Source organism: Onychomys torridus, chromosome 13, assembly GCF_903995425.1.
Source record: "Onychomys torridus chromosome 13, mOncTor1.1, whole genome shotgun sequence".
NCBI lineage: Eukaryota > Metazoa > Chordata > Mammalia > Rodentia > Cricetidae > Onychomys > Onychomys torridus.
In genome coordinates, this window is record NC_050455.1 from 77,114,835 (window position 1) to 77,142,412 (window position 27,578).

General features: G+C 37.9%; 1 protein-coding gene across 1 annotated transcript in view; it reads left to right on the forward strand.

Moving 5' to 3' along the window:
• The window catches only part of Cd226 (CD226 molecule), a 76,044-nt gene that overhangs the window by 22,739 nt on the left and 25,727 nt on the right, over positions 1 to 27,578 (forward strand). The window contains exon 3 of the mRNA XM_036204329.1: positions 19,073 to 19,420. Within this exon, the coding sequence (XP_036060222.1) occupies positions 19,073 to 19,420 (348 nt within the window). The remainder of the gene's footprint in view (positions 1 to 19,072; positions 19,421 to 27,578) is intronic.

The following is a 27,578-nucleotide window of genomic DNA, read 5'->3' on the forward strand; positions in this document are numbered from 1 at the left end:
GCGTTTTGTTTTGTTTGCTTTTAAAAGGCAAACCCATAAACGTGATAAATGTAATTCCAAGATAATGGAGTTAGGAAGCCATTACTGAAGGCAATTTTGGAGGAAAATGGAGAGTGTAAAATGATGACTTTAAAATATTTAAAATTATGGAGGTGGAGATTAAATTGCAGACTTTGGAGGGAAGTGTGCACAGTGCAGGAAAAGGAAAGTTACCCCCTATTTAGAGATCCAGTTTACAGTGAGATGAAGAGTCAGAGAGAGTGAAAAGCATTGATTGACTGTTTAACAAGGAACCATTATAATTGGTTCCTACACTAAAGCATGGTATATGGCAACAGGATGCATGGATTCATGGGTGTCGTATTCATCAGAGCTCTTTCTGACTGATCTGGAAACAGTTCAGTTTGCTTTTCTAAAGTTAATTTTTGCTTTCAGTGTTTATAATTTTAACATGGTTTCTAGATTAATTCCAGCTAATGGAGAGCCACAGGACTATTAAGAAAAACCTGCAGATTTTCAGATAGCTTCAAAGCATTGGGTGAGATTCTGTATAGGTACTTTGATAATTTACTAAAATATCTACATATTTCTGTGTATTTCCCATTTTTCCTTCTACTAAATTAAATCAAGTGGTAGCAATATCCAAATTTATCAAAAGTAATATTGTCTTTCATATTGAACATTTATAGGTCATTTTAACTGTTTTGAACCCATAGATAATGAAAAGTAGCTACAGATATCATCTCAAAATAATGCATTTATACTCTGAGCAGGACACGAAGTAGTCAGTGTGTTTACCCTCATTTAGAATCACTGAGATCTCACACAGTGGAGATTGCTCGAATGACATTGCCATCAAATGCTGTTTGTAAAATGAATAATTACGTGTAAATTTCATATACTTCAAACTAAAATCGCCCTTAATTTAAAATTGAATAGAATTCCTAGAAAGGTAACAATATGGTAATGTAGTTTAAAAGAACTTTTTGTACTTTTTCTCATACCACCTTTGTTTCTGATGAGGCAGTACCATTTGCATTATTAATTGTAATTCCTTTAAGGGTTATTAGATTTGGCCTAGAATTCAACACATCTTAAAAATAATAAGTTTCTCATCTGATGCTATGGGACCTACCTTAAAAGTATAGGCATTTATGTTTAATGGTGAGCAACGGAGTGACAGCTAAGTGTACCAGGCATGGTTTTGGTTGTCATTTTCAACTAGAGGGAGGGCTAAAAGGCTGATCTAGCATGCCTTTCCCTGTTTTTGAATTTCTTCCAGAAGAAATGCCTTTCTAAAAGAACAAAGGATCCAGCACAAAGACTGAACTCTGGCACTTTACTGAGAAAATAAAAATTTAGTTGAACCACTGAAAGAAATTACCAAGCACAGGCTTAGCTCAAAATCTGAAGATAAATACTCCTTCTCTGGTCTACGAATACAATGGATTTGCTGGCATAGGCTGTGGATTGCAAGTTTGTTTTCTGGTGATGCTAATGGGCTTGAACTAAGTCTGTTTCCTCATATCCCCAAGGGCACTAATGCTTGGGGGGGGGGTGTTAGGAAATAATCAAAGAAGGTTCCATCAGGTCCATGGGATGCACTGTGCCCCTAGAACTGTTTTTTATATGTCACATGGAATATTTTACACAGAGGTGGGGTATAGGAGTCAGGGATTCTCTCTTACTGAAGTACTATATGCAAACAACTTTTTTGTGTAGAACTGAATCTTATTTTAGTTTATTATGTGGAAATAAAGATAAGCAGATATGATCACAATGAGAGTTTCCCAGATTTTGGAAGGGTCTCTAACAAATCTTGAATTTTCCTCAACTCACGTTGTTTCCAGAAATCTTATAAAGAACATCAGAGGTGACAGAGAAAGCAGATATGTTCTTCTACATTATGAAGTATCTTTCCTTTCTCCCTTTCCTGTGTTGTAGTCTCTTAATTTTCCATTGTCTTAGACTATAATCTCTCCCATTTGTCTTGAGATGGTCCTTTGCATGATATTATAAAAACAAAGTATTTGACTAGAATGCCTAAGGCCTGCAATCTAGATAGTATTACAAGTAGTGAACTCACTATAAGCTGTTCTTCAACTTTTATTGATACTTACCCTGTGAAAAGACTATATGACAGATGACAAAGGTTGCTACTTAAAAGGAAAAATTTATGTACTGAATCAGATCTTAAATGATCTACTTTAATGAGTAAACATAAATTGAAGACTTTGAGAAATTGCTTTAATTGGTTTTCATAAAAAGCCCTATGTGTTGGAACCGACCTGGAACTTCCTCCCTGCGAAGGGGCTCTTGTAGTAATGGAAGGTGCTATGCAAGCTGCTAAGAGAAATGCATGGTCAGCAGTCTTACTTAGCTGTAGAGCCTCTAAACAACAGTGACTGGACTTACAAGAGATCCAAATGGTGAAGTAGTGGCATTTTTCACTTGGATGTAGCCAGCAGCTGTTTACTTGGGCTTTAGGATGAACAAGAGGGTTACTTAAACCTTTCTAGTACTATAAACCTTGCAACTTGTGCAGGCTGAAAAGGTCTTAGACCCAAGATGAGAACCTACCATTGTCAGGTTTCTAAACCAACATCATTTCTGTCTTCTGTATACTTATCCTTGTACCCACAGATAAGTGTATCTCTCAGTCCTTATCAAAGAACCTTTTTTTAATGTGGTGGTGGTGGTGGGGTAATGGAGACTATTACAGAGATCTGCAACTGGTCAAAATGAAGAGAGTAAGTTACTGTGGGATGCTCATCTCCAGTGGGTTCCTCTAAAGCTAAGGTTCAGAGAAAATCATGGAAAAGGGGATGAAAGAAAATGTAAGAGCCAGAAGCCTAGGGTGCCTGTTGAAAGATCATGTTCCCTAAACATACCACACAGGAAAACATACCATAAACTTTCAACAATATACCTTCTTTGATAAGAAGAGCAAAATGGCAACACTAATTAACCTATCAATTCAGACAGGAAATTCCACGTGCTCCCATTCCTAGCTGAAGAGCTATAGGATGTCAAAGGCTACTGAGATGAGGAGAATCAGTTGTGTTCCAGGATGGACTCCCACATAGATTATCCAATACAAAATGCTCAGTCCTGAATACATGAACGTTAGAGCAAAGATACATGGATTCAGTAGGTTGCACATACATGTATGCCTATATATTATATATATATACATGTGCATATGTGTGTACATGTGTCAAGACAATAACAATTAAAGAAGAAATCATGAACTTGGGAGGAGGATGGAGGAGTTGGAAATAAGAGTGGTGTAAATATAATGCTAATGAATGGAAATTCTCAAAAATACTCCTCCTCCTTTTTAAGTACTACATGTTTAAGAAGTAAAACTATTTTGAAGAATCTCTACACTGATTCATACAGTAACTGCATTAATTCATACACTTACCTGTATGTTTTATTTGTATCAAGTAAGTTATGGAATCAGCCTAAATATTTATAAACTGATGAATGGATGGATAAAGAAAATGTGACATCACACACACACACACACACACACACACACACACACACACAGAGTAGTATTTTATCTAGCCATAAGGAAGAATTAAGTTGTGTCATTTTCAGGAGGATAGATTGTACTGGAGATCATCACACTAAGTGAAATAAGCCAGACGGAAAAAGAGAGCTATGTCATGCTTTCTATCATATGTGGAATTTAGAGAGGAAAAAGGAGTTTGAGAATAAAAGACTGTTAAGGACATGGAAAGGGGTAATGGAAATGAAAGATAAGAGAGAAAAGTAGGGGGCTAATATGATCAGAGTATATATGCAGTATGTAATGTGATCTGTCCCAGGCACATGAGCTGGCTTTTTTGGAACCTATTCCCAATGGTGGGATGCCTTGCTCAGCCTTGATGCAGTGGGGGAGGAGCTTAGTCCTGCCTCAACTTGATGTGCCATGTTTTGTTGATTCCCATGGGAGACCTGCCCCTTTCTGAGGAGTGGATGAAGATGGATAGAAAGGAGGTTGGAGGAAGGAACAGGAGAGGAGGGAGGAGAAACTGTGGTTGATAGGTAAAATAAATAAAAAGGTTTAATAATGAAGAAGGTTAACTCTTGATAAAATAGTAACCCCCTTTTTTTTCTAGTGGTGATGAAGCCAGTGCTTTTATCACCATGAGAAAAGAGGAACTTAAATTGCAAAATCCTCAGGTCTTGTGATCTGTAACAACCAGTAACAAATCCTTTAGAAAAATTTAACTCTCCAGTTATTACCTTGCTTTGTTTTTAGACTCTGTCAATGCAATGGATTTCCTAAAATGTTCCCGTGTTTCTTTTTCAGATATTCTCAATATTCTCTACATGTGTCTCTTTCCTCTGGTTGCTTTTAAACCATCAGAGGTAGAAGGATAGAAAAGATGTCACAACAGGTACAGGGATTATTTTGCTACCAATGTGGGGTGATGCTACATTTCTTTTGGCACTCCAGGGATCCTCCCACAAGATCAGGCTTTCTTAGACCCAACGTGTAACTCACAGGTCCATATTTAGCCCCAGAATGTCTTATTCTAATCACACAGACATAGTGAATTGGAAAGCCGTTAAATTGCTTGTGTTGTCTGAGACACTGATACTGGAGAAGGGTCAGAAGAGATTTTGTTATATGTGACCAGGTCAGATACTGGCTCTGTTTTTACTCATCTTCTCTCAGAATCTATAAAGTGATATCATTATATGAACCTCATTGGATTGCTGTAAGTGTGAAGATAAAACAGAATATTTAAATCATTGCATTGCAACATGCAGATAATAAGTACTCAAGAAAGCATGACCACAATTAGGTCAGACCCAGAGGTTAGATTATTATCACACTTTTGGTGAGAATCAGGTTCCTTCTTCAAGTGTGAGAATTGAAACCCTTGATAAGAGGGGTGACATGTTGTCACCTGCAGTGGGGAGGAATTTTATATCCAAAAACTTAAAAAAGATTTGTAGTTTAGACATCTTGGTCACAGAATTGAAAGGATTCTAGTTACACTTTCTTGGACTAAGAAAAGAAAGAAGCATGTGGATATAAATAAGCAAAGGGCAGAATGAGCACCATCCAAAAGTAGCTGATCACTTACCTCATGCCTATTTTGCTGATGCTCATGTATCTTGTGAATGTGAAATGAGAGCAACTGTTTGAATAGACACAAGGAAGCAAAGTCTGTTGGATTCAGTTGAATAGAAAGTGAAGTACGTAGCCCAAACATGTGATTAAGAGATAAGCTTTGTGAGCTGGCTTTTTAGAACTTGTTCCCTATAGTGGATGCCTTGCTCAGCTTTGATGCAGAGGGTAGGAGCTTGGTCCTTCCTCAACTTGATGTGTCACACTTTGTTGACTCCCATGGGAGGCCTTAACCTTTCTGAGCAGTGGATATGGGGGAGGTAGAAAGGAGAAAGGAGGTGGGAGAGGGAACGGGAGGAGTGGGAAACTGGTTGGCATGTAAGACAAAAAATAATTTAGTACAACAAAACAAAAAAAGATATGCTTTGGTGGGAAAAGTTTCTTTGATAGCATATTTTGTGCATGTGTGCGTGTGTGTGTGTGTGTGTGTGTGTGTGTGTGTGTGTGTGTGTGTGTGTGTGTGTGTACATGAGCATGTATAAAAAAAAAAGAGAAAGTTTAAGATTCCTTCTGTTCCATCCTTTATCTTCTGTTTAATTCATGTATATTTCGACTGTTAGTAAAGTGGAGATATCATGAAAATATTTCCTGAATTTTATGTGATAAACATCCTTAGCCTTTCAAAACTTATTTGATCTCAATATATTGCTGGACATTTAGATTATTTCTATCATTTCCTATTTCAACTAATCTTGATAATAATATTCACACTCATATGGAGAAAGCTGATGGACACACATCTGATGGACAAAGGGTACAAAATGAATGCAGATTAAGATTTTTTTTTGTTGTTGTTCTATTACCATGGCTGTTTCCCCATTACAAACATATTTTGATAATTTGATAATTACGTTTTAAAATGCCTCACAGTATATATGTGACATGGATATTTTTTGTTTCTTCCTATTTCTGAATTTTCTTTCCTTAACTGCTTGCATTTCTGGGCAGATCTGATAACTATAATTATCCCCCTTTAATAGCTTGTGCTCATTCTGATATTTCAATACTGTGATGGTTAACTCTATTATCATTTGAACAAAATAACTTCAGAGTCTCTTCCCTTAGAGGTTTGTGAGAAACACTGTCCTTCTTTCTGTGGTTTGAATAGTACTTGGAACCTTTTGTAACAAAGGTATCAAAACCACACATACTGAGGTTCTGGATACTGTGTAGATTTGATACCAGAAGAAATAAATTCTGAATGTATTTCCTTTAGTAAATCAGGAAACAAAAACCACAGTTTGTGTAGGACTTGGTATCATTCACTAAACTTACAACATCTTGGGAAATGGTTAATAACCCATTGAATTAAGATTACACATTTTGCAGGTATGGTACCTTTGAGGACTCATCAGCTTCCTAGTGTAGGAAAGAAAATCAGCAAATAGAATACAGCATAGCAGAAAGTCTCAAAGTAAAGCAGTGCTTTTGGAATGAAGTGTTAAGAGTAGAAGAAGGCATCTGAGACTATATGGCTGACACAAAGAAATCAAGTAAATGCAGTTCTTTGGGAATGCCTACTGTAGATTCCAGCAGGAGTGAGACAATAGATCAGGGCAAGAACAAAAATGTATCTTCTTCTTTGTACTCAAGTGACAACGAGGAACATACAGCCTTTTAAATAGAGACGGGGTATAATCAGTCCCATGTTTCACCTTCATGGCTTAAGACTGACAAGGACCAAAGGAGAGAAGAGCCTGAACTAGAGTCCATTTGGGTAATTATTTCTATGGTCCCATTGAAATGAACAAGAAAATCCCTGAACTGTATCATATTTCTATCCTGTTTTGTTTAGAAGTCATTATTTCTGTTGTACAACTTTCTCTGATACTGTGCTTAGCTCCCACAGGAGAAGCAAATGTATTTAGCAAATTGTTTTTGACCACCACATAGATGTGAGGTTCCTCCTGAGACTAAATAAGTACAATACATGATATATTTACGTTGAAAACATTTGAAACACAGTAGAGAAACCAGCAACAAGTGCATATTTCAGAAATTATTTCTATGTCTACAGAGTCCAGCATCATAATTAAGAAAAGCAAGACACACACGTGGGGTGGTATCAGTTTATCTTTTTCAAGCACAGCAATTTATTTTACACATTTACAGAAAAATATGAAAAGAAAATAAGGTCTCTAAGACTCAGTGGTTGTGTGACTCCTGTTCATGCAAAAGAAGGATGTCTAGCCAGACTTTGGAGGCAGGCAGAGGTTGACTGAGTCATAGAACAAGTCTTTAATTGACTCAAGCTGTGCCACTGTGAAGATTCTGGGAAGCCTTGTATTGTCTCTTGTGCAGACAGGATGGTATAAATCTAATGCTAAGTAAGTTTCATAAAATCCCAGGACTGCAAATACCTTTAGCTGTGTTCTCCAGAAGCAGTGCTAGTAGAGAGGAGGATAAATGTGACCAGACAGGTTAGTGTTTTCTAGGAAAATCCTATGGGGAAGCCAGACCAAGGATGCAGAACGATGACCCATAAACAAGGTCCAGGGAGGTGAATCTCAACATTGTCACAGAGTCCTGAGGGTGTCCAAGGCAAGGGGAGTCCATCCCTCTTGTCATGAATGAGCAAATAGTTAGGGAATTTGGGTGCCAGTTACCCCAGGGGTTCTACCCATGGAAGAGTGTGGTGATATATTGTGTACTGTAGTTGGAGAGCTTCTCTCCAGGTTCCACCAAGCCCCTGCGGTCCCATAACCCACGTATAAAATAATCATACAGACACTTACGTTATTTAAACTGCTTGGCCATTAGCTCAGGCCTGCCATTGTCTAGCTCTTACTCTTAAATTAACCCATTTTTGCTAGTCTATACTTTGTCACGTGGCTTATGGCTTACCGTTGTCTTTCCATGTTGCTTCTCCTGGCAGCAGCTGGCAGTGTCTCCTCCCAGCCTTCCTGTTCCCAGCCTTTTCCTCTTCCTTGTCCTGCCTACCCTATCCTTCCTGTCCACAGTAGTGTACCCTAATAAAATTTTCCTCAAAGATCAGAAGACAGGACAAGCCACTAGATTACACATAGAGGTCAGGCAGTGGTGGCAAATACCTTTAATCGTAGCACTTGGGAGGCAGAGATCCATCTGGATCTCTGTGAAAAGCTACTCTGGACTACATGAGATTAACTCAGTCTAGGAGAAAAACAGAGCCAGGCAGTGGTGGCACACATCTTTAATCCCAGTACTTGGGAGTCACATGCCTTTAATTCCAGTGTTTAGGAAGCACACACACCTTTAATCCCAGCATTAGGAAGGTTGGAATAGGAAGTGATGGCTGGGTGGGGAAAGGTATATAAGGTGTGAGGAAACAGGAACTGAAGGCTCTTCAGGCTGAGAAGTCCTAGAAGTAAGATGTAGTAGCAGCATGTTCCTTTGTCTCTCTGATCAATATCTGGTACTTTTTTTTTTTTTTAAATAAAAAAGACCATTTTAACATTTGTGTTACAGAAGAGAGTGCTAAGAAGCTTGATTGCCTGACAAAGGTGAAGGGATCCCAAGGGGATGTCCATGGAGCATTTTTGGGCTTTTTGTCGTGTCCATTTCAAGCACTGCCTTTTTTCATAAATGAGGCTGCTGTGATATGATGCTTTTGCCCAGGCTGGAGTTCTGATCTTTCATGTATTATTGACCAATATGCACATGCAAATTTCAGGGTTGGATCTGTCATTGTATTTCTATTTCATAGAATAGATCATTATATAAAACTATACCCCTTTTCCAGAAATCCTGACTTTTAGTATCAGTTATGACTGAGTAACTATGACTGAGGAGAATGGTGAATGGGTCACTCTGTAGTTGGATTTTCTTTAAGTACTCTTGGTGTTACTGTTTAGATGTGTAATGCTGAGTGTGAGCAGAGAGATTTTCTTAACTGAGAGGAAATGACTTTTATTTCATAAAACAGGTTTCCCTCTTTTTCTTACAGAAATTTTAAGTAATGGCTTTTCATTTTTTTCAGAGCAAAATAGTTAGAGGAGTCATATTAATAAAAAAAAATGGTTCACTTTTAAAAACTGCATGTAGCTAGGCAGTGGAGGCACACACTTTTAATCCCAGCACTTGGGAGGCAGATGCAGGTGAATCTCTGTGAGTTCTAGTCCAGTTTGGTCTACAGAGCAAGTTCCAGGACAGCCAGAGCTGTTATACAGAGAAACTTGTCTTAAAAAACCAACCAAACAAAAACACACACAAAACCAACCAAACAAACAAAAAACCCACAACAAAACAAAAGCAAAAACTACATCCCCCCCAAAAAAAAACCCAAAAAAACTGTATGTAAATCTTGATTTTGTAATTGAACTTGATTTTCAAGTTTGCTTAAAGCATTTATGTCTATAGAAAGTTTGAGTATGTGAGTCCACATCTATGTAAATATGCATTTATTACATTTTGGGGAAGTGAACATGCCGTTTCTTGTTTTCATATTTTTATTTACCAGTTGCTTCTTGGTCATTACTAAAATATATCATGCATCAGTAATGCCAATTAATATTTCTGGAAAGCCACCTGAGAATATAACTAGATAATGAAATGATCCAGTTAGAAGATGTGGGAAAGGAAAGAAAATTGAACTCAGAAAATAAAGAAAATATAATTAATGTAAATACAGTAACCATGGGCAAATTGAATATTTAGAGTTTGAGGCCTTAAGCAGAATTTCCTCTGGAAAAAATGTCTATTAACTTTGACAGACCTTAGTGAGCCCAGAGTCCGTGGATAGACACATAACAGAACCCACAGGGGTCCATGCAGGCCTCTGTGGCGGCTCTCTAAGGGTGACTTACCCTGGTACTTCTCTTTTGGCTTAATGAATGTGGGAGGGAACAGAGGATGGAAGGATGGAGGGAGTAAGAATGGAAGGAAAGAAGAACAGTGAAGGAGGGAAGGGAAGAGGGAAGGAAGGAAGGAAAAGGGAAGGAAGAAAGCAGGAACAAAGTCAATTCTATTCCAGCCTGCTTGTACTTCCTCCCACAACAGTGAACTTAACAGGGGCTACTTCCCTGTACACACCCATGGCCTTGTCAGCCAGACAAGGCTGCCTCCCAACCTTGACACTTTCCTTTGCTGCACAGCAAGTCTGCTTTGGGTCCCTTGTCTGTGGGAACCTGCTTCTTTACTTCTGCTTGAAAAACAATCTAATGGGCAATTTCACACTGTGTTGGTGCCTGCCAGGAATCGAAACTGTTATATGCATTTTAATAAGGATAAGGACAGAAGCTGATTTCTAATTATAGGATTTAAGGCATCAGAGAGTAAGATATTTAGGATCTAAGGCTATCTTGGGTCCTGTTTGTCTCTGTGAAATTCAGCCTCCATGCAGGAAAAAACAAAACAAGACAAAACAAAAACTTCAGTTATCTCTGCCAGGCTTCATTGTGATATAAGAATTGAGAACTGGTTCAGTGGTTTGGTGTGGCTCTACACCCTCCCACTGGGGTGAGAAGGATTCTACCATTTATCATCTGGGTGGCTTCTCTGCAGTATGTTAGCATATGCCATGCATTTAATGCCAGCATAAAAGTAAAGAATTATTCAAGCTTGATTGCCTTACTTTAAAATACACTGCAAATGGGAGATGGGTTTGCCAGTAAAGTGCTTGTGTGGAACCCATGTCAAAAAACCAGATGAGAGGTGTGTCCGTAGTCCAGCTATAGAGAGGTTGAAAAGGACGATCCCTTGTTGGCTACCCAGTCTAGCTTCATCATCAAGCTTCAGGTTCAGTTAGAGAATGTTCTAAAAATGAAGATGGAGGCTGATAAATGAAGGCATCTAATGTTGACCCCTGTTCCCTACACACATGAACATACATATACATATACACACATGTGAATATGTTCACAGAACATACACATTTTCCTCCTTTTATTCACTATAGATTCATTTCTCACAAAATATAATCTGAAAATGATTTCCCCTCCCTCTTCTTCCAGTTCTTTCCCAGCTCCTCTTACATCTGGATCCATGCCCTTTTTGTCTCTTGTTAGAAAAGAACAGGTTTCTACGAGATAACAACAAAATATGACAAAATAAAATGTAAGGAAAATGAAAACCATCACATTGATTTGGACAAGACAAGCCAACCGGAAAATAAAGGATGCCCAAGAGAGGGCACAAGACTCAGAGACCCAGTTGTTTACACATTCAGGGGTCCTATAAAAGTACTAAACTAAAAGCTAAGATACATATGCAAAGGTCCTGGTGCAGACCATGTAGACCCTGTGCATGCTGCTTCAGTTTCTAAGTTCATATGAGCCTTGCTCAGCTGTCTTAGGGGGCCGTGTTCTCCAGTTGTCCTCCATCTCCTCTGTTTCTCTCTCTCCTTCTGCCTGCTCTTTCATGTGGTTCCCTGAGCTCTGAGGGGAGGTATGCTTTTAGTATATGAGGTAAATGCTCGGTGTGCTCCAGCTTCTGGTCTTTGCTAGGAGATGATTAAAGAGAGGATTAATCTTCTGATAATTTTTTTTCTTTTTCTGTTAAGAATTTCCTACAGAGAAAGTCAACATTTATTCATAAATTTGGGAGACTCTTGATAACATTTTAGTAGAAAAACTCAAAGCTCTCGGACTAATATCTTTCTGTTTTAAAAGACCTCAGAAATGTACTCCTTAAAATTCTTGTACCCCATTATTTGATTTTCTGACAGGGAGAAAATAATGCAGCATTTTCGAAAAGTTGGACTTTTTCATGGAGTTTGGCAAACTGTGCTACTGACTTAAATAAATAGCATCACTTCCAGGTAGCAAGCATGGTAAGAGAATTTGAGTAGCAATTAAAAGGTGCAGATCCTGGTTACTCTCAGATAAAGGCTCCCTAGACGAAAGAACTCTTGGAAGCTGCCTGAGGAGCAGCTTGGATATCTAAGTCTGGGCCTGTAGCCTGGATCACTGCTTGGAATTCTGGGTGGTGTGAGTCAGATCTGCCAAGCCATGTGGCAAGCTGTTTCTGTCTGGGGCTTAGACAGGTGCAGCCTGTTCTGGACCTACTGTAAATCTCCCCTTTATTTGTGATTTCTGGGCTGAGTCCCTGCTTCATCATCTAGGGCTGATCTCTTTTGTTCCCTTTAAACAAATGTCCCTGTCTGTCCCGCCTTTGGGATGGTGTTGGCAGCCTGCTTTGGGATGGCTGTGTTTATCTCTTGATGGTAGCTCTCATCCTTCTCCCTTTATCTTTGCTTTTCAGTCAAGCAATCTTTTAGCTCATTTTTATCTTGCTTGGTTCCTTTACCTTTTATCTGCACTCTAAATGAAGGATGGCAAATGGTATTTTGTGTGCGGCCTGTGGAGAACAGGCCATCCTGGCTGCTTCAGAGTGGGCTGGTGAAACTCCTATTACCCAAATGTAGTTCTGAGTTATTGCCACAGCTGCTGTAACAAGTGCTACATTCTGTGTTGCTTGTCCAGAAGGAGAGCATCATAGGTGGATGGGCAGGTTCCTCTCACAGCTATGCCAGGCCTCTCACCGAGACCCAGCTCTTCCTTGGCTTGTGGTATTCCACATGTCTCTGCCTTCATTCTCTTACAGCATTCTCCCTCTCCCTCTATGCCTGCATTGCCCCCTTTGTAACATAAAGATTCTGACCTTATTGCATAAGAGTTGACCTACTGCAGGATGACTTCATCTTAACTAATGGCATCTACAATGGACCTCATTCTAAACTACTTTATTTGCTGGTGAAGGCTAAGAACTTTGCCATGTAAATTTAGTGGAACACATTCAACTCATCTCCTAACTTAGTCATTGAGGAACATTGGGACATTTTAAGGAAAGGGTGTCTAACCTATTTGTCACTTTCCATATTTGAAATGAACACACTGCAATGACTTTACAGCAGTAATTGGGAGTTGGTTCTGTGAATAATGACATGTTTTAGGTTACAGGTTCCTGTTCCTGTTTGCTTGAAGTTGTTTTAAACTTCAGTTAGGGGTCTGCCACAACTGACTTTTTCTGGCTTTTGTCTGTCACAGAAAGAGGGAGTGAGGTGAAGCTACTTCGGGGAAATTTAGTCTTTGGGGTCTAGCCTCCTTCCTCTGCCATTGCTACAGCACCTCCCACACCGCCTGTTCTATGAATTTCAGAAACACTTTTTTTCCACTTCCTGGACCCTCATTTCTACTTCCTAGACTCTGCTTATAATTGAAATTAGTGTGTTTATTTACTTATTTTGTCTGTTTATTTGTTTTGTCTGCTTGTTTTGGAGAACTGTATCTCAGGTCACCATAGAACACTTTTTTAGTCATCATGCAGTCAACATTTGGATTTTAGAAGAGTTACATTGTGCATCTTCATGGACTAGGCAGGGAGGGGAATACATTGAAGCTACTAGTGCTAGCACTTCTAATTAGCTGATGTAATAATAGCTACTACAGATGGCTTGGGGCAATTCTGCACTGTTTGAAGTTAGTCTATTTTAAACATCTTAAGAAAAAGTTATTGTCTTGTACTTTGGAAACCCAAGGAGACATCTGAGCAAGTGGGAGTGGTTGAGTTTTACCTGACTCCAACAAGAGGTGGTGGAGAAGCGAGGGTAGACATAGACACCTGAGGATGGCAAATGCAGACTGGCATTCAGAGAGGAACACTTGAGAAAGGAGAGTAAATTCTGAAGGAGATGGGAGGCATGTCAGAGAGGAAAGAGGCAAAGCAAGAAAGCACAGATGCCGGCTGGGTATAGTGGGGCTTTATCGAAGGCTGTACCTCTAACATTCAGAGTCAAGGACACAGGTGACATTTGGAGTATTGGTGGAATGATAGAAATGGATGCCAACTGCATGAAATACTCGTGAAAAATGAGAACACATGGGAGACCCACACCTTCCATAAATTTGAATAAATAGGGAAGAGTAAAGAATGGTTGGACATTGGGTACTATGTCCTCTGGTCTCAGGTAGATCTCAGAGGGGAGAAATTTCCACTCAGGGATGAGTAAGGAGTCTGGTTAGAAAAGGAGGTGGAAAAGCAAGGAGACTGTTAGAAGTGGGAATATTCTGGCATGTAAAAATGCATGGGCTCACAAATAAAATGAAATTTGTTTGATTTGCATTCTGTCACCTATAAGCATAGTGTTTTGGGAAGTTAAGACACCCACATTTGTGAAACAACTTCATTATTACCCAATTACACAGTTACAGCAAAAATGAGAGCCTGAGAGTGTGAAGGGCCTTTTTACAACCAACACTTCCAGTTAGCTCAGTTGTCTGGCTTCCCAAACTTTTATTAAACACATATTTTTAGGTCTTTAATTAAGAAAATTTCATTAGAAATGAAATGATCCATGGGCGATAGTTATTGACAACCATGCTGATTAAATCAATTAGAAGTTTTATGTTCCTTTTATTATTCAGACCAAGAACAGGCTCATGCCTCTGAAAAATCTCTTGGCATCCAAATTCAGGGGTACAGAGTTTTTAAAGACAAAAACTACGAAGATCATCCATATGTTACACCAAAGTTAGATGAGGGTCAGAGTAACCTTGAAATATTCATTCTTGGCAGAGCATAATAATAATTATTATTTTAGACACTACATGCTGATTATATTTTACTTATATTTCTATAGTTATTTTAGTTTACATATTATTTGGGTTATTATGTCTGGACCATGGTCAAGACCATGAAAATCAAATGTCTTGCCAAGGCTGCTGTGACTATTGTGGGGAGGAGGGTAAAGGGCTGAGAACTGTCAAAGCAAACACAAACTGGAATCAGAACAGAACAGGATGGTGTTCCCTTAATCATTCCAGCAATAACAGTAAGATAAATTCCTATGTGCCTCTTTTAAAACTTGATAAACTATCAATCTTGGCCCTAATATTCCTGTTCTATATTTCTCATACTCTTTCTTATTAGATTTTATCTATTTTACATTTCTCCAGTTGCATCAATATTCTGCTTTTCAATTCATGCATTAGAGCTATTTAGTCCTTTCAAACTTCTAAGTTCCTCTTTCCTTTTCTTTTGTTATTGTTGCCATAAATTTGAGTTTTGTATAGCCCAATGTTCTGCTTTCTCAAAGTGTCATATACCACACTTCTCAACTCTTTGTAGCTTTGTAAGTTGGAGTAACTTTAAAAGTTTGGTTAGAGTTAAGCTTGGTTGTTTTGGCAAGACTACTATTTCTTAGGAAACATGAATGTCTTTTTATGAATTTTCAGATGTATCTTTCTTTGGGTAGAACTCTTAATTTACTTTGGCATTAAAATGTTATTTTGAATATATTTCTTAACATGAAGATTATTGCAGATGTCAATGCCACCCCAAACAATCAAAAGACATATTGCATCGACTACAATTGGAGTTTGAATTGACTTTCCGTTAAAAAAGTATTAATTACTCTCTTTAATTTCTTGCAAGGGGACTTGCTCTTGGGACTCAAAACATAGTGGTGTAACTTGTTAGTTGCCTTGCACAAAGGCTTGGCTTGGGAAGCTGGTGTAGAGACCCAGGCTCTGTGATATTGATGACATTATTTAACCGTCCTTTCCTGGGAGACATGACACACATACATATCTACTTACCCCAGAAAGATATCTCATGATGGACCAAATTTGGTGAACCAATAAGATTTTATTGAGGCAACTAACAGAAGTAGCTTCAAATAAAGCTACATCACCCCAAAGAACACCCCAACAGACCAGTGGCAACTCATGAAAGCAATAATCCTGGAGCTTTCTGCTTCTCTGGTAGTTATTTACTGCCTTTAAAACCCCAGGCAGGTTTATCCAGAGATCTGGCATGTTTGAGCTTTCGCAGACCTATTACACTTGTTTTACGCCTTGTGTCTCTGCCTCCCTCCTGAAGGGAGTGTTACAGCTCTGGAAGAAACTACTGTACATCATTGGGTGATGGGAAGAGCTTCCCGAACAGCAGACTGAGTGATAGGCCTATGGGATACTGATGGTGAAAGTCAGTGGCTAGGGATGTGAGGTGAGCATGAAGTATTGTACACCCAGCAGTGACTGGTTCTCCAGTGGTGGAGTGATACTTAGAAGAGTAGATAAAGTACAGAACTACTTTTTAAAATCAATGATCTATAATTATGACAGAAAAGTCACCTGTAAAGTTGAATATACCAATAAAAATTAGACAACAGTATTTTATTTTCATTTTTAGAAACTAGTACATGACTAAATTACAAATATGGAACAATGGGTTTCTATTTTTTTTTCATTTTGTGATTCAATTAAAATCAGACCTTTTTTCCCCATGAATTACATCAGTTTTTTCTCTCTGATTTAAACATATTCATCTTTGAATTTTCAGTGTGTTAGGATGGTGTACCCTCTTCTTTATGTCAGGTCTTCTTGATTGTTATTTTTAGTGTTACTTTGGACAACCTTCCACTTGGATGAGCATAGCAGCCACAAGCAGCCTTCATGTAGGGCTTGGTTTTTGTCTCAGACCAAATAGTCAATTTTTGTAGAAAGAAACTTGAGGGGGGTGGGATGGGCACATAAGGAAAGCTTCTCTATGCTTCTCAGCCAGCTATCCTGATTTTTCTTGCATTTGAGTCTACAAGGCAGGTGGGTCTAGGTCCTTATGTGGAGCCTGAACTGGAACCCATCTGCCCCTAATGCTCCCTCCATTCCTTAGGTCTGGGTGTTCATGGGTAGAGATTTTCTCTGGTGCTTCATGAATTTGTCCTTCATATAAATGCACATAATTTCCCTATGCAGAACCTAGAACTTTGCGCCTGAATTGACAAGTGTATGGAGCTGCTCCTGAGAGCAGGGCAGGGTGAGAATGGCCCAAAGAAAGCTTCTGAGGTGATGGGAGTAGAGAAGCATCCAGAAAGAATGAAGAAATGGAGCTGTGAATGTGAGCTCTGAAGACAATCACCAAAACCAGTAGCCAGGGCTCTTAAATGCTGCTGTGGGATGGTGTGAATACATGTTGCTACCGCTGGTTAATAAAGAAGCCGTTATGGCCTATGACAAGGCAGAACAGAGCCAGGTGGGGAATCCAGGCAGAGAAACAGGAGAAGAAGATGGAGTTAGGGGAGATACCCAGTGCTGCCAGGGGAGCAAGATGTACTGGAACACAGGTAATGCCACATGGCAAAACATAGATTAATAGAAATGGGTTGAAGTATGTTGTAAGAGCTAGTTAATGATAAGCCTGAGCCATAGGCCAAACAGTTTGTAATTAATATAGCCTCTGTGTGTTTATTTGGGACTGAATGGCTGTGGGACCAGGCTGAAGGCCCAGGATTGTTGGCATATAAACAGCAGGTGTTTTATTGCAGACTACTAGTATCTCATTTAGTGTTTTCCTTCTGTTTCCCATCGTTTTTCTAGTGACTTCTCCCATCTTAATTTTAACTCCCCCCCTCCTCTAAGCTTTGATTTTATTATTATTTTCTTCTTACACCTTTTCTCCCTTTAATTTTTTCCTTCTGTTGTGTTGGATTGTAACCTAGAGATGAAACATTTTCGGTACATCTCTTATGTGGTGAAAGTGTTACTTTTGCTGAACAGCTGGAGGGCCACATATTGAAATACTAGACAGCTGTGGCTTTTCTGTGCACAAGAGTCTTCACACCAGGAGCCACTTGTTGCAGCTAGTTTTTGGTGTCGGTAGATACAAGGTCCAAATTTAATATGAACAGCAAATCATACTGTACTTCAGACTTGTACTCTTTTTCTTTTTTCTTTTTGTTTTTGTTTTTTGTCTTTTGAGACAGGGTTTCTCTGTGTAGCTTTGTGCCTTTCCTGGAACTCACTCTGTAGCCCAAGTTGGCCTCAAACTCACAGAGATCCACCTGCCTCTGCCTCCTGAGTGCTGGGATTAAAGGCGTGTGCCACCACCGTCCGGCTTGCACTCTTTGTCAAATGTGCTTTTTTCTTATTTTCATTGCCTCCCCTCCCTTCCTTTTCCTACTGATTGATTATTGTTTTATAAGCCTGACCACTCATTCATTGTCACTTCTGAGCATAGCTGGCCTTGAGAAGTAGATGCTCTTCTATTTTTTTTCCATCCCACCTGCCCATAAGCTCTGTGACATTATTGCTGCTCAGACCTCTTCTCTTCTTGGCTAACACATCATAGTTCTTGGTTTGTGGTAGTAAAGAAAGACTTTGGATGAATGAAGCTGGTGCTTACTTCATGAAAGAGGGCCCCTAAAGAACATTTATTCATGTGGGTTATATCTATCTTGTTCATAGTAGTAGAGCTTAACACTGAATACAATTTTAAACACAAGAATCTTTGGGCACTCACTGAACAATATCTCAGAGGCTCTAACAGTATATGCTTTACACTCCTGAGAAATCAGGACTGGAGAGGTTAATTTTATTTTTCTATTGTTTTGAAGATAAATTGAATCTTACAGATCTCCAAAAGGCACACAAAGGTCCCCAGAACATACTAAAACAATTATTGAAATATTTGATGACGCATGCTTGTGCTGTAAACTCCAGAACTAGTGGAGTAAAGGTAGGAATTTAGGAGAATATTTTTGGCATCAGAAATTTATACTACATGTGAGTCTCCACCTATGCTCTGGATATTCCTGTACAAATGAGTATAGTTAATAAAAAATGATGTAGTTTTTTAATGGCCATTAAAACCTTAGTCTATTGTCTTATAATCTGGAAATTGATGTTACTGGCTTAGTTCTGTGAATTCAGACCCTGATATAATCACTGTAAAGAAAGCACCAAGGTTTTTGGTTATATTTCTCATTATTCGATTAATCAAGTAACATTAGAAGGTTATGTGTCAAGCATAAATCCCTTTTCTGTCTACAAAACCTTAATGAAAAATCCATTCTCTTACAAAAATATAAAGTGAAGATACTATTTAATCTTGGAGTAACTGCATTAGGTAATGTTAGGTAATCACTTCAGTGTGAATTCTGGGTAGCTTTCCTCTCTTGGTGTGAACATCTGACCACCTATCTAAGCATATGTTTCTTTTTTTCAGATAGTTTTGAGATAGCTGCACCCTCAAATGGCCATCTGTATGCAGAACGTGGACAAAATGTCACACTCAGTTGCCAGCTTCAAAGGAAATGGCCAGTGCAAGAAGTCATGTGGGAAAAAGTCCAGCCTCATCAGGTAGACATCTTAGCTTACTGTAACCTATCTCAAAAGACAAAATACACATCAAGGTACCAAAGGAAAACATGGAGCAACTGCAGCAAGGGGAGCATGCAGAGTGTCCTCATTATCCCCAATGCCGTGGCTGCTGACTCTGGATTTTACAGATGCCGCTCTGAGGCCAGCACCGGAGAAAATGAAACCATTGTCATAAAGCTGATCATAACTGATGGTGAGTGACAAGAGATGTTCCAAGTGTCAAAAGCAGAAAAAAAACAAAACAGCAACAAACAAAACAAACCCACTGTGAATTGGTCTTCACACTTTTTATTGGCATACAGATGTTCCTTTAATGGGATTCTGTTATGTGTCAATATTTTTTAATATTTATATTGAAGCATCTAGAGTAGTAGGTTTCTATGTTTCTTTTGAAAGAACTTCAGTATCATTTATCTTTACCCATACTCCAAAAAAATTTTGCTTAATAGTCATATATATATACTTTCATTGGTTTAATTACAGTGAATATTACTGAATTTTAGGATTTGGTATTTATCTAGTTAACGCCTAGATGATATATTTATTAATGAAAATATTTCATTTTACTTTTTTATAGTGTGTGTGTGTGTGTGTGTGTGTGTATGTACAAATGTGTCTGCATCTGTGTATACACATGCAAAGGTGAATAATTGAAATCTGGAGACTTCCTCTATTGCTTTCTACCATTTCTTTTATTTTCTTTCTTTCTTTCTTTCTTTCTTTCTTTCTTTCTTTCTTTCTTTCTTTCTTTCTTTCTTTCTTTCTTTCTCTCTCTCTCTCTCTCTCCTTCCTTCCTTCCTTCCTTCCTTCCTTCCTTCCTTCCTTCCTTCCTTCCTTCCTTCCTTCCTTCTTTCTTTTTCTTTCTTTTCGAGACAGGGTCTCTCACCGGACCCAAAGCTCACAGTTCTGACTAGCCCAGCTGGGTGGTTTGCCTGGAATATATCTGTTTCGGCCTCAGCCCTTGCTGGGGTAACAGGCACACACTGTCATACCCAGCATTGTTGTGGGTGCTGGGAATCCTTGCACTTCTGTGGCAACTGCTTTATTCGCTGAGTCATTTCCCAAGCCAAACATTCCACTATTTTGTTTTCTTACTTGCTACATTTATGAACTAAAGCATGCACACACATGTGCATGCATTTGCACGAAGACACACACAGACACACACACACACACACACACACACACACACACACACACACGGTATTATCAGCCTGTATCTTCATTATCTAACTCCTCACTATGGATTTGAGGGAGATGCCTGGATATTGCTATCCCCAGAAGTAACAGAATGCTGCTACAAAAGTCTCTAAGGCTTGGGAGGACTGCACTTCCAGATACTTGGCAGTGTGTCATTACCAGTTTGCTGGATGAGAGCCTGTATCCTTCAGGAGCAGAAGACTGGCCTGGAGGTTTACAAAGCTGGCCTTCAGGCCCTCTGGACAGTTCTCTTCTGTGAGACTACATTCCTTTCTGTATTCAGTTTGTCTCCTTTGTCATAAGGAAGTTTAAATTGTGTAAACAGGGCAATCAGAACCGCATCTACTCCTAGGAGAGCAAGAACAAAGATTTCTCCATCTATAGAAGTGAAAATACAAAGGCCAACGCTAAGGTGTGTATAGAGGTCTTTACTACCACCAAGTAGGGAGGCAGTTGTAGGTTTTTCTGGTTCTGCCTCTGGCAACTAACTCTCTCAGTGCCTGGGAACAAAGTACAATTTTTACCAGTAATAAAGACTTTATTTCACTTTACTGTCTCTCTCTTTTTATCCTTTACTTCCTCCTTCCCGCTTTCTTTTATTCCTCTCTGCACTTCTTCCTCCCTCCCTCCTTTCTTTCTTCTCTCTCCTGCTTCCTCCTTCCCCTCCTTCTGCCCCTTCCCTTCCTCTCTCCGTCCATTCTTCTCAACTGCTTTTTCCTTTATTTTTCCCCCTTTGCTTCCATTCTTTCATCTCTCCCTCCTTTCCTTCCTCAGATCTTCCCTGGCTTCCTATCTGTCAACCTTCCCTGCTAACCAGATCTTCTCCCCTCCCCTCCTCTCCCCTCCCCTCCCCTCCACTCCCCTTCCCTCCCTCCCCTCCCCTCCCTTCCCCTCCCCTTCCCTCCCCTCCCCTCCCCTTCCCTCCCCTCCCCTCTCCTCCCCTTCCCTCCCTTCGTTATTGCTGTCTTCTGTAGTTGCAGTGAGTTCACCTACCTTGGCAGTGGTTAAATATTTATAAGCAGTTCTTTCAGCCTGCAGTTGCCCCTCACAGTTTCTGCTCATATTGCAAACTGGTCTTTCCTTCTGCCTTGGAATAAATAAGGGAAGATTTGTGTAACAGCAGCCTCTGTCCCTGCTGCCACTGTTGCTATGTGTAAAGAGGATGTTAGTTACTGGAGAGCAGCAGATTTTCATGTATTAGATATGATCATGAGCTGAAGGACAAATAGACATTGGATTTAAAACCATATCAAAGAATGGTTGATTGAAAAAATATATGGTGGCATGGGGAGGGGAGAAAAGTTAACAGCATAGTGAAAAAACAAACAAACAAACAAACAAAACACGGCAAGAAAATATTCTAAACAGAAATGTCCAAGAGCCATTTTCAACCACATATGAAAAGTCTTACCTAGTAAATGCTGAGAAAATGATTATAAACTTCTTAGTCATAGAGCAAGCAAGGGGATTGGGTTTTAGGAAGTGGTGGTGTTTAACTTTTACAAAGAGAAAATGTCCTTCATATGCACAACATTTTTCACAAAATGATTTCTCTGTGTATAAATTATAAACAATGTCAAAAATCAGCCACCAGATGGAAGTGACAGTGTAATAACAGGTATTGTTAGTGTCCACAAGCCTTGAACAGATGCAAAATAGTTTTTGACATCTAATTGACAGATTAAAAGAATAACAACTGGATTTTATATCCATTAGCAAAAATTATAATTGATGGAAGATGACAACCATTGGTTGTATGTTTTGATTTAATTCTTTTTTTCAATTATTGTAAGTAAAGATAAAATCTAAAGCTACCAGACAGAAAGCAAGGAGGATGATTTGTGTTTCCTCTGGTGTGATTTTATTATCTCAAGTCCTGAGGCTATTTGGTCAAAAATCAATGTAGAGATTAAAGCTGAGAGATAGGTATAAGGTGTGAGGCAGATTTAATTCATCGTAACTGTCAGGGTAAAGGTGATTTTGACACATGTTTTATAAACTGCTACATAGTCTTCTTCTCTTGGCTCCTATCCATTTCTTTTACAAGACATGATATTGTATGCATCCAAATGAGTTTTTAAGGGGCCTTAAATGTATACACACACACACACACACACACACACACACACACACACATACACACACACGCACACACACACCCCTGTGAGTTTTCCACGGACTTCTGCCTGCTTACATTGATTTCACACAAGAATCAATTAAAGGCCACCCAAGAAATTTTAATCAACAATTGTCTAATAACTGGAAATATATATAGTGTGTGTCTTGATATATTTTAAATAAAGGACGAAGGTGGCAGAAGCATGAATTATTTGCCATTGAATTTATTTGCAAAAAAGAAATGAAGCTTTTTGCTGTTTGTGTGTACTCTTGGCTTTAGAAGCAGTAAGAAACAGTTACAGATTGAAATTACTGATTTGAACCTAACCACAGAGGCCAATGACAGGATGAAATGTATACTTATAGCCAAGGACTATAATTATTTGTGTTCTTTAATGTCCTTCAGATTTTAATTAGTCACAAGAAAATATTTCAGGTCCCAAGGAAAAATTGTGAGATCCTTTTAATGTTAACTAAATGAGGTATAGACAATTATTATTTAAACTGCACTTGCTAACATAAAAAGAATGAGAATAAAATAAATGACATCAACTCATTCAGGAAATTCAGAGACAAGACTGGAAGGAACTGTTCGCCAATGGTTGGTGGGCTTGCTGTAGTCCTTGTCCAATCATCTTTAATGAGTTCCTTTGATTGAAACAAGTGTCATAGGAGGCAATATTGATAACTAGAGCTGAGGAGTCATGGCAAAATAGGCTATGCAGGGAAAATTTATACCTGATAGTGGGGGAATGTATGTGGAAGATTATAATCAGATGACTAAATTGACCCAGACAGTCTGGGCTGTGACTTAGTATAGCGCGAGGTAGGTTAAATGAAATGGCACATTGGTATGATTATGGATCTTCTGTCATAGTCAAGGAAAGCCACTACTAGCTTCCATGCAAAGATGGTGGAATATAATTCTGAAAAAAATAGGGTGTTCATAATTTTCAGTGTATAAGTCTTTCAACTCTGCTTACATTTATTTCCATCTTCATTTCTCCTTTTTCTCTTATGAATGATATTATTTTCTTAATTTTTTGTATCATGCTGTATAGAGAAACATGGATGATCTTCTTATATTGATTTTATACATGCAACTTAAAAATACATTAATTAATTCCAGCAGTTGAGGGATATTTGTGTGTGTGGTTAAGCGCAGTCCTTAGGGTTTTATGTATGTGTGATAATGTCATCTGTTTTTTTCCTTTTTTTGACTGTATCTCTCACATCTACTTTCTATGGTGAGGGTTTCCAGGATTATCTTGATTGCAGTGGTGAGAGTGGCATACTTGTTCTTGAAGGAAAAGTTTTCAGTTCTTCATTGTTGAGTCTGATGTTATCTATGGCTTTTCATTTATAGTCTTTATTATTGAGAGTTTCATATATGGCCATTATTGCTGAGAGATTTTTGTAAAGCATGATAAGATGTTAACTTATATCAAATACCTTTTCTAATTCTATTGATATGTTCATGTGGTCTTTTATATATATATATATACATATATATATATATATATATATATATATATATATATACATTTTATGATAATGTGCCATATTGATTGATTTCATGCATTAAATATTCTTGTATCCCATTTGATTGTGGTATACAATCCTTTTATGTTCTATATTAATTATATAATTAAATTTGCTAGTATTTTACTGAAATTTTTCATCTATCTCCATCTATATTAGAGACATTGGCCTGTAATTGTCTTCCTCTGTGGCTTGCTTGTTTTGGTATTAGAGCAATTCTTTTCTCATGAGTTTGGAAGTATCCCTCACATATTCAGAGAGCTGAAGAAGGGTTGGTATTAATCCTACTTTGGATGTTTCATTTAATTTTTCTATGAAACCATCTTCTGGGATTAGTGATGGGTCACATGTTCCAAATGGACACTAATGTGGCCTAGACAAGAAGAGAGGAATATGGCACAGAATCTCAGTTTCTGACTGTAGCCCCCTTGGCATAGCCCCACATTCTATTCTGTTTTCTCCTCTCCCTGGACACCATCTTTAACCATTTACTTTCATTCTCATAGAGTCTAGTCAGCTCTCTCTGTCTTTATGCTGCATCTACATTAGCCCAAGTTCCTTTCATATCTTTGAACCTTGTACATTTTCTGTCTCAAACTTTCATAATTTAAAATAAGTAAAATTAAGTGATATAGTAACTGCATTTCTTTGTGTGGTCCAGATTCTTGACATATAATCTTGTCATCTTTGGTTGTCGTTTTCATTAAAAGAGAAAGAAATCAACTCCATTGAAAGTTTGTGAGTATATTAAGTATATATGTTTACTTATCTAATTCTTTCTTTCTAAAATAATGTTTGCTACAAATAAATAATATTTTTGTTAATTATTGAATATACATATTTAGCTAAAAAGGAAAGTTAAATATTTTAAATGTATTCACTTTATGAAATATCTATAAAATAAACTTATTTTGGGATAGTAGAAATATGAAAAATTATTTTTAATCTATGGTGTACACAAATAACATTTATAATAAATGCTTTATAGTTAGGAAATTATTACATTAATTTAGGTATTATTATTGAAAGTTATCAAACTATCCTTTTAGGATATGCACAGGAACATTTATTGACCTTGACATTTACTGTATTAGCATTTACATCTTGGGATAATATCCACATAAGTTTTACATTTTCTTCACAGCTTATTTAAAGACTCTTTTCATATGTCATAGTCCACATTTGAAGTTTAGAAATCATTGATCAAAGAAATGGAACTTTTGAAAACCAAGTGTAATTTTGCAGAAGAAATTTCTGTGAACTTTTGTTTGTGTATGCAACTGACACAAAGATCAATTTCCTTTTTAAACTCCTTCATTTTTCCCTTTAAAACATAAATACTGTACAATTTTGTCTTCTTTGTCAAAAATCAGGTGGTCATAGGTGTGTGGATTAATGTCAGAGTCTTCAATTTGATTCCATTAATCCACATGTCTGTTTTTATGCCAATACTAAGCTTTTTTTTTATTATTATAGCTCTAGAGTAGAGCTTGAAATTAGGGATAGTGATGCCTCTGGAAGTTCTTTAATTGTACATGATTGTTTTGGCTATCCTGGGTTTTTTATTTTTCTATATGAAGTTGAGTATTGTTCTTTCAAGGTCTGTGAAGAATTGTGTTGGGATTTTGATGGGGATTATCTTGAATCTGTAGATTGCTTTTGGTAAGATTGCCATTTTTTTTTTTTTTACTATGTTGATCCTATGCTATCCAAGAGCATAGAAGATCTGTCCACTTTTTGATATCTTCTTCAATTTCTTTCTTCAAAGCCTTAAAGTTCTTGTTATACAGGTCTGGTTAGAGTTATCTCAAGATATTTTTATTTGTGGCTATTGTAAAGGGTGATGTTTCTCTGATTTCTTTCTCAGCCTGTTTATCATTTGTATGTATATAGGAGGGCTACTGATTTTTCTGAGTTAATCTTGTATCCTGTCACATTACTGAAGGAGTTTATCAGCTATAGGAGTTCCCTGGTAGAATTTTTTGGAGTCACTTATGTAGACTATCATATGGTCTTCAAAGAGCAAAAGTTTGACTTCTTCCTTTCCAGCTTGTACCCCCTTGATCTCCTTTTGTTGTCTTATTGTTCTAGTTAGAACTTCTAGTACTGTATTGAATAGATATGGGGAGAATGGACAGCCTTGTCTTGTTCCTGATTTTAGTGGAATCGCTTTGAGTTTTCCTCCATTTAATTTGATGTTGGCTGTCAGCTTGCTTTAAATTGACTTTATTATGTTTAGGTATGTTCCTTATATCCCTGATCTCTGCAAGTCCTTTATCATGAAGAGTGTTGGATTTGGTCAAAGGCTTTTTCATCATCTAGTGAGATCATCATGTGTTTTTTGTTTTTTTCTTCCAGTTTGTTTATCTAGTGGATTACATTGACAGATTTTCATATGAACCATCCTTGCATCTCTGGGATGAGGCCTATTTGATCATGGTGGATGATTTTTTTTGATGGATTCCATTTGCCAGTATTTTATCAAGTATTTTTGCATCAATGTTCATGAGGGAGATTGTTCTGTAATTCTCTTTCTTTGTTTTGTCTTTGTGTGGTTTGGGAATCAGGATAACTGTAGCCTCATGAAAAGTTTGGCAATGTTCCTTCTGTTTCTGTTTTGTGGAACAATTTGAAGAGTATTGGTATTAATTCTTTTGAAATTCTGGTAGAATTCTGCATTGAAACCATCTGACCCTGGACTTTATTTGGTTGGGAGACTTTTAATGATTGCTTGTATTTCTTTGGAGGTTATAGGTCTATTTAAGTTGTTTATCTGGTTTTGATTTAATTTGGGTATGTGGTACCTATCCAGAAAATTGCTCATTTCTTTTTCATTTTCCAATTTTGTGGAGTACAGGTTTTTTAAGTATGTCCTGATGATTATCTGGATTTCCTCAGTGTCTGTTGTTGTGTCCCCCTTTTCATTTCTGGTTTTGTTAATTTGGATATTCTCTCTCTGCTGTTTGGTTAGTTTGGATAAGGGTTTGTCTATCTTGTTGATTTTCTCAAAGAACCAATTCTTGGTTTCATTGATTCTTTGTATTCTCTTGGTTTATATTTCATTGATTTCAGCCCTGAGTTTGATTATTTCCTGTGGTCTACTCCTCCTGGGAGAGTTTGCTTCTTTTTGGTCTAGTGCTTTCATGTGTGCTGTTAAGTCACTAGTGTGAGATTTCTTCAACTTTTTTATGTACACACTTAGTGCTATGAACTTTCCTCTTAGTACTGCTTTGATAGTGTCTCATAAGTTTGGGCATGTTATGCCTTCATTTTCATTGAATTCTAGGAAGTCTTTAATTTCTTTCTTTATTACTTCCTTGACCCACTGGTGATTCAGTTTCCATAAGATTGTAGGCTTTCTGTAATTTGTATTGTTGTTGAATTCTAACTTTAAGCCATGGTGATCCGATAAGATACAGGGGATTATTCCAGTTTTTTTGTATCTCTTGAGATTTCCTTTGTGGCTGATCCCACGTCTGATAGAGGGCTGA